Source organism: Rana temporaria, chromosome 4 (genome assembly GCF_905171775.1).
Source record: "Rana temporaria chromosome 4, aRanTem1.1, whole genome shotgun sequence".
Taxonomy (NCBI): domain Eukaryota; kingdom Metazoa; phylum Chordata; class Amphibia; order Anura; family Ranidae; genus Rana; species Rana temporaria.
This window is the reverse complement of record NC_053492.1, coordinates 238,102,046-238,110,498: the sequence shown is the minus strand read 5'-3', so window position 1 is coordinate 238,110,498 and position 8,453 is coordinate 238,102,046. Positions and strand designations below refer to the sequence as shown.

The 8,453-nt window shown below is 43.7% G+C and overlaps 1 protein-coding gene across 1 annotated transcript; it reads right to left on the bottom strand.

Annotated features, from left to right (window-relative positions):
* Nucleotides 1-276: 276 nt before the first annotated feature.
* LOC120935365 (protein ripply2.1-like) lies at nucleotides 277-7,358 on the bottom strand. The gene is made up of 4 exons (XM_040347485.1): nucleotides 7,113-7,358; nucleotides 3,961-4,042; nucleotides 2,386-2,453; nucleotides 277-624 (listed from the first exon to the last, which is right to left on the bottom strand). Exons 1-4 carry the CDS (start codon nucleotides 7,226-7,228, stop codon nucleotides 483-485), a joined length of 408 nt encoding a protein of 135 aa, XP_040203419.1. The 5' UTR covers nucleotides 7,229-7,358; the 3' UTR covers nucleotides 277-482.
* Between the last annotated feature and the right edge of the window lie 1,095 nt (nucleotides 7,359-8,453).

The following is an 8,453-nucleotide window of genomic DNA, read 5'->3' as shown; positions in this document are numbered from 1 at the left end:
CACGTGTGTTAACGTTCCTTATGAGTAGCATTGTGGCAGTCCATTGAAATCAATGCGCTTCTGACACACAACATCCCAGTTATTGAACAGGTCACAATATGTTTGAACTATGCACTATGGCAGGGATCTGCAATTAGCGGACCTCCAGCTGTTGCCAAACTACAAGTCCCATGAGGCATAGCGAGACTGACAGCATCAAGCATGACACCCAGAGGCAGAGGCATGATGGGACTTGTAGTTTGGCAACAGCTGGAGGTCCGCTAATTGCTTATCCCTGCACTATGGTGTGTTACCATGTGATGCAGCTTTAGCATAAATGAAACAAAGTGTTGACACATGTAATTGTTGTGCATTGTAGTAAAGCGCCACAATGCATAGACATACATCTGCCCTGAGACTTGAAGTATAATGGCCTGCAAGGACCAGAACTGCATCCCTGATTACAATATCCTGTAGCTTATAACATTATAAATTGAATAGGTTTAATTATCAAATTCTTCATCCTCGCTGCTGCTGTCTGATTCTTCATACAAGGAGATGGTAGCCTGAACTGGGAAGTTCTTCAGCAGTTCCTCTGCCTCCTGGTACAGAAAATCATAACACTTTGACTTGGGCCAGAACAACCTGGAAGGTAAGACATACAGAAAAAATGTTATATAGCCTGTATATGAAAAAGGGAAAGAACATTCGGGAACTAATATCATCATAATTAAATATATATTGTAACACATTTATTAACAAATTAGTGGAAAGTGCATCAATCCAAAGCAACCAGATTTTAAGGAAGCCTGGTTGAAATTTGGGTCCTTGCTGGTTTCTCCACCCCAAATGCGCTCACCCGTGTCTTTAGGGAAGAATGGTCAAACATTGCCATAGACCATGGGTCTTCAAACTGCGGCCCTCCAGATGTTTAGGAACTACAATTCCCATCATGCCTAGTCATGTCTTTGAATGTCAGTGTGTTACAATGCCTCATGGGATGTGTAGTTCTACAGCAGCTGGAGGGCCGTAGTTTGAGGATCCCTGCGGCATAGACACAGGCCTCATACACACGTCCGAGAATCTCGTCAGGAAAAATCCGTCCCTCACGAGACTCTTAGCAAGAAACTCTTGCCGCCGGAGTGTACTGACTTTCATTTCAAAAGAACCGCGGTTCTCTTGAAAGGAAAGAATGCGGTGACGTCATCGCGTATGACGAGCATGCGCTCGTCACATTTGATGCCGTCGCCGCCATCTTGCTTCACCCTACCTATGCCGTGGAAGATACTGCGCATGCGTTGAAGTTATTTCAAGCATGCGCGGGTTTCCACAGCGACAGGTAAGTATACACACTCTTGGGTTTCTCGTCGGGAAACAGGCCGACAAGAATCTTAACGAGAAAAAAAAGAGAGCAGGTTCTCTTTTTTTTCTCGTTGAGATTCTGGCCAGATTTCCAGAAGAGAAACCTGAATGCCTCGTACACACGAACGGGAATTTTGGCAAGAAGCAGTTTTCTTGCTGTTTTTTGCCGAGAAACCCGAGGCCGCACTCCTAAACCTTGTGGACAGCCTTCCCAGAAGACTTAAAGTTGTTATAGCTGCACAGGGTGGGCCAACTCAATATTGAACACTACGAACTAAGACTGGGATGCCATTAAAGTTCATGTGCGTGTAAACGCAGGTGTCCCAATACTTTAGGTAATATAGTGTATATACATAATTATGCTGTCCTATTCGTCTTACTGCCCCCCCCCCCCCCAAATTGTTCAGTAAACTCCCACTGTAAATTGACTCAAACCTTACAGAGGGCTACAGACCTGCTCCCATGTGAAATAGCTTGATTCTAAAAATGTTCCACAAGGCAACACTGCGCAAGGAAAAAGAGTTGTGTGCTTAGCCATACCAGGAAGTACTGAATATTTCTTAAAGCAACTAAAGGCAACATTTTTTTGTTGTTGTTGTGGATGAAGTGGAGAGGAATTAGAACACAGATTAGGTTTTTTACTGAAGTCTGTGATTCACCCTATTTGTCTTGTTTACTATTATAATCAAACGTGAAAGTAAAAGAAAATCCCAAATTTTGGGTTGACATCAAAACACTAACAGAAAGGGAAATCTTCCAATGGAGAGTTCTGGCAACCTTGGCGACACACTGGGATTCCCTCACTTTGGAGGAATTTCATCTCACTTCCAGTGTTGGCTATGTTACAGGAAGTGAAAGGAAATCTCCCCAATGGGCTATAACCCTCCCTTACTCTATCCAAAATGAAAAATATTGTTTTGCCTTTAGTAACACTTTAAAGCTAACCATACTTTATATGTTACGTATTTGTGTTATCATTTAAATCAGTTTGAAGGTTGCCCCAATTTGATAAAACAACTGTCACTTATAAATGCATGTACTTACTTAACAGGATGCTGAAAAGCTGGCAGTTTTGCTTTTTCAGTGATGGCTCCCTGATTTGAACTGTGTGACTAAAATATAAGATAACAATTCTTAGATCACAAGGAAATAAAGGAGTGACCCATAACATAGTAAATAAAATATTATTATTTACAAAAACAAATTGTTTACAATGAAAATTGAGAATGATAAATCTGCACATAGTAAGGGAGAAGTAAATACCTTAAAGAGACCACTTCCTGTTTCTTTTCTGGTAAAAAGCCTAGGCTTATGACATCATGCACAGCCTCTCTCTCACTCTTGTGAGAGTTTGCCAGGAAGGGGGTGGGGGGTAGTCATAAAAGGGCCAATAAAAGCTGCGGAGCTGGAGGTGTGCCTCTGTGTCTGTGTAAATACAGGAAGTGAACAGGCCGCAGATTCAGCTGCCCACAGTTGCAGCCAGACTCAGTGGAGGGATATTTCTGCAGCATATTTGGCAAGTACAGAATCACAATATATATATATATATATATATATATATATATATATATATATATATATATATATATATATATATATATATTATGCAAAGTGGTTGGAGGGAAGCTTCAGAATGGAAAAGATTTTTTTTATAACAAATTAAGTGAGCAGAATGCAGTTCCTCTTTAATGCTTTTGCTGCCAATTTTACTTTTTTATACTTCAATGGGAAATTGTTACTTTGTCAGGGAGGGGGCCAAAACAGGCACCTGCACAGCTAATTTTAACTGCTTTATCAAGAACATGCTGACATTTTCACAGTGTATGGCCAGCTTAAAGTGGAACTAAAGTTCCGCTGTCACAAACAGCAAGCAGGCACACTGTCTACAGGCATGCCCCACTTTTAAGTACACAATGGGGCTTGTATTGCAGAAGAGAGATGCAATGGCGCTTCTGTAATAAAATGTACCTAGCTGACTGCTTTTTGTCTTCTCTGGAATGTAAACTGAGCTGTGCATGTGCAGCTCAATTTACACCACTGGCCCAGAGTGACATCACCTTGCAGCAGCCAATGAAGATGAAGGAAGACTGGCACACAGCAGGAGGATGCCAGGGCCATTGAGGGATGGGACCATTGAAGCAAAGACAAGTTTAGTCAGTGCCGTCGCTATGGGGGTGCGGACCGCATCAAGTAGGAAGGGATATCCAAGCACGTTGGTGTCACCTCCATCCATGACAGCGTACAGAGCCACCATCACTTACAGGAGACAGTTTGGGGTGAGCACCACGACTGTGCGCTACCGGGCCGAAACTAGGCTCCTCCTGCAGGGCACTGTGGTAGGCTAGACAGGAAAAAGTCTGATAGGGGGAGAGGGTGTGTGTGTGTGACACCCTGTTTTACCGCACCAGGTGACACCAACCCTAGTGACGCCACTGAAGCTAGTTCCACTTTAAGGCTGTATAATTGTGTTAGAAGCAAGAAATAAGCAATTCTATAAACTAAAACAAAAGGTAAAAGCACTGATAATGATATGGTCTGTATAGAGGCCTCAGAGATATTGCCATTACAAACCTCTTTAATACAATAATACATAGGAGCACCACTTTTTTGGGTAGTTACCTGCGGTATATTGTTAGAGGTTTGCTGGGCAGGCGTTGAGGTCACAGGGGTTTCATACCAGGGTCTCCACATCCTCTCACACCTGGAAAATACACAAAGGGCTCTTAGTGTGACCACATACAGAAGACAGCAAGCAGATTAAGTACTTCTTAAAGGGACTTCTTAAAAATTGCAGGTAAAGGCACAGAAAATCTTTCACATGCTTAAATGTCCCTTTCAATTTGTTAGAAAATGTGACAGGACACTTCACACTGCCATATGTGAACTGTTGGGAGTGTCAATACAATGTTAATGACATCCCCACTTCAGTTCCCATATCGCAGAACGAACTGACAGTTTGGACAAGAATCGGATTGCATAGGTGTTAACACCCATGCAATCCGATTCTGGTGCGGACCAAAAAAAGGGTCCTGTACGAGTTTGGTCCAAATGTGATGCAAAATCAGCCATGCAATCTGTATAGATGAAATCGCATCGCACAGACATAGTTTGTGATGTGCAGTGCGAATCACATGCGATCTTGCACAGCGCACCAGTGTGAACCCAGACTGAATGGATTGTTTACATGTACTTTTAATGTAGCTGCTGGGGGAGAAGGGAAAGGGAATAGTGTAGATTTAGGCGACAGCTCAAGGTCTGCTGACATCACATCTAAGATAGCAGTGCCCGGCAGCAGTCTCTGGGCTATTGGATGTCTACAGGATATTACAGGAAAATAACATGCACAACGTGACTGGTCTGGCAGCAGGGTGAGAAAATCAGGTCCTGCAAGATCCCTTCAGGCTGACCACTTGCAGGCAAAGCTATGTAAAACATAAAAAATAAGTGCCTATTCTGTTTAATAACAGATCTGCACATGCTCAGTTGCTCTCCCATTTTTAGGCCCTGCCCAGTTTGTAGAAGCCGATCTGCCCTAAAGTGGAATTAAACCCTCCTATCCTTTACAACCAAGGAAGATGCTTCTGTATGATCTGTAACTGCCATGGTGCTGCACATGTGATCAGTTAGAACTCCAGCCATTTGATGGTGTGACAGTTTGGTTGAGTACACAAGCAAATGTGACAGTTAGCAATCCCAGCATTCCAGGAATGTAACCATTTTTTAAAACAAATAAATTAATGGGTTTAGTTTCACTTTATGATTTACTGCTGTTCAGGGGTTCTGGGCTTCAGCAAAATGGAAGCCTCCAGCAAGAAGAATCAGGGGCAGTGCTGGGGGAAATTTACAGCACAAACTAATTTTGGTGGCATAATTATGTGGAATGTATGTTCCTTCCTAAAGAACATCATTTTTTATCAGGTTGTTATGAGTAAAGTTCAGCTTTAAAGTGGGGGTTCACCCTAAAATACAACTTTCTACCATGCCATTCAGCATACTAGCGTGAGCTACAGTATGCCTTTATTTTTTGCGCTGTACTCACAGTTTAATCGATTAGTTTCATTTCAGACTCCCCGCGGGGAGTAGGCATTCCTATGAAGAGGGGAACATGATTGACGGCCGGCTATGGCGCGTCACGCTTCCCGAAAATAGCCGGAGTAGGACTCGGCTCTTCACGGCGCTATACGACGCCTGCGCACAGACTAGGAGCTGACTGCGCAGGCGCCGTGAAGAGCCAAGTCCTATTTCGGCTATTTTCGGGAAGCGTGACGCGCCATAGCCGGCTGTGAATCATGTTCCCCTCTTCATAGGAACGCCTACTCCCCGCGGGAGTCTGAAACGTAACTAACGGATTAAACTGTGAGTACAGCTAAAAAAAATAAAATAAAGGCATACTGTAGCTCACGCTAGTATGCTGATGGCATGGTAGACAAAAAACATTTTTTTTTTAGGGTGTAGGGTGAACCCCCGCTTTAAGGGGAAATACAGAGGTTACTATTGCTGATCCTAACTTCTGAACATACTACTTCCCTGGCTGTGATGTAGATTTTAGTATTTTCCAAGTCACTAATTCAGAACAAGAATGCTGAATAGGTACCCTTACTTTGCTCTGGTTTTCAGGTCAAAGTACTGAGGCCAGAAACAGCCAGGCAACATACATTTTCAAAAGTGGATTAGAAATGGCAGCTCCTTTATTAATCACACATTCAATTTCCTATAAGCAGCTCACAGACATAAAGCTTGTCACACACGCTACAATCTAGTTATGCAATCTCATTTAAATCCACCAACAACTGTGTAGTACAAGGGCCTGCCTGATTGGATACAAATTGATCGGATAGATTAGGCAACCCCTGAAAATACATATGTGTAGAAAAGCTAAAGCTGATTTTACAAAGACTGCATACTCATATTGTAATATTTACAAATGTTACAATTTGACGGTACAATCTTGCAATTAGCTTTAGGCCCCTTTCACGCGATCGGCCCGCTCCGATCCGCCTGTCTGTTTTTCAGGCAGATCCAAGCAGGGCACCCATTAACTTCTATTGGCAGGCGGATGTCAGCAGATATGTGTCCACTGACAGCCGCTTGCCATCTGTTCCGACAAGATCCACTCAAAACGCACGGATGGCGGTATGTTCACCAACCGTCCAGCGGCTTGAATTGGATGAAAACGGACCGCCTGATCTCCCCATAGAGAACAGCAGGGCTCTGACAGGTCCATCCCTGCACAGTGAGCAGACACAGACCTGTCACCCGCCTGCTCAGCAGAGATCAACGGAGCAATCTCCCACTGAGCTAGCGGAGTCCGTCCAACAGATCCACCCTGTGTGAAAGGTGCCTTAGATCTACTAAAACTAAAATGTACTAAGATCCACCTAAAATATCCTGTCTATTTATATTTGATCAGGCACTACCTGGGTGTTGGTAGATCTAACTGAGATTACACAATCAGATTGTAGTGTGTGTGGTGACCCTAACAAGGGAACACAACACACAGCTATTGTAGACACTTAACAGTCATTTTAAATACAATTTTACAAAAAAAAAAGAACTAAAGCTGTACAAATCATAGCATTTTTGTTAGATTTTTTTTCTAATTGTGCAATGACAGCTGAATGCTAACTATTGGTGTTATGGGTTACACAACATCATCACATAACAAATACTTCTACATCACACTGATGTCTCTATACACAATAATAATCAAAGTAGCTGAACTGTCCATGCATTTCAGTCTATACAGTATAACAATAGGGTGTAGGACAGACCTGGCAGCATGAGAAGTGTGCTGGGCTCTCCTCTGATGAGATTCCATTGTGATCCTGTCTGAGTGTATTCCTTCTCCTCCAATGCTGTGTCTGTATAGTGTCCCAGCTCCTGTCATTATATCCTGGCTAGGAGGCCACGCCCCCTCGTGCAGGGGGAGACACCGAGGTGTCAGTGCAGCCAGAGAGTACACATGGCCAGGTGTCAATGTACACACATGGGGATCAGGAGGACACGTGCTGGGGCAGATGGCTGGGAGAGAGCTGCCCCCCTCCTCCTCCTTCACTACAACTGACACTGATCAGATCACAATTACAGCACTCTCTGCTATCTGATCTCATTGCATCTTTTCTACATTGGATCTGAATTCTATATTGTCTACAACTCTACATACTTTATTTCCCTGAAGTTCAAGCTCTTTCTATATTATAGTTGAGTATCGCAATTAAACTCTTTCTATATTATAGTTGAGTATCGCAATTATGTTTATTATAATTAGGATATATCTTATGTATATATAATATATATATATAGTAGTGTGACAATTGAATTCCCAATGTTCTGAAGTGCCCGCACATGCGCAGGACGGAGCCGAACTCCAGCTGAGTTGCCGATCAGCTGGAGTGTGACGTGAGCAGGGCGCAAACGCACATCGTAGGAGGTATCTCTCGATGAGAGAGCCCAATTGGAACCTATACAAACAGCAGGGGGAGACCATAGGGCCAGATTCACAGACAATTACGTTACTCCGCGGCGGCGTAACGTATCCCATTTACGTTACACCGCCGCAGGTTTACAGCGTAAGTGCCTGATTCACAAAGCTCTTACCTGTAAACTTGCGGCGGTGTAACGTAAATGCGCTCGGCGCCTAATTCAAATGGGGCGGGCACCATTTAAATTAGGCGCGTTCCCACGCCGAACGTTCTGCGCATGCTCCGTTAGGAAATTTCCCGACGTGCATTGCGCGAAATTACGGCGCCCCGAAGTTTTTTTAAATGCGACGTGCGTTACGGCGTTTCGTATTCCCGGACGTCTTACGCAAAAAAATAATAATTCGAAATTCGACGCGGGAACGACGGCCATACTTTAACATGGCTGATCTAAAGATAAGCCATGTTAAAGCAGGTGTAACTTTGCGACGGGTAAAAACGACTAGCGACGACGTACAGGATTGCGACGAACGTGCGGATCTTCGTGGATCGCCGTAACTAGTCATTTGCATATTCTATGCCGACCGCAATGAAATCGCCACCTAGCGGCCGGCCTAGAATTGCATCCTGTCGGATCTTAGGGCTATCTATGGGTAACTGATTCTATGAATCAGTCGCATAGTTAGGACGGGC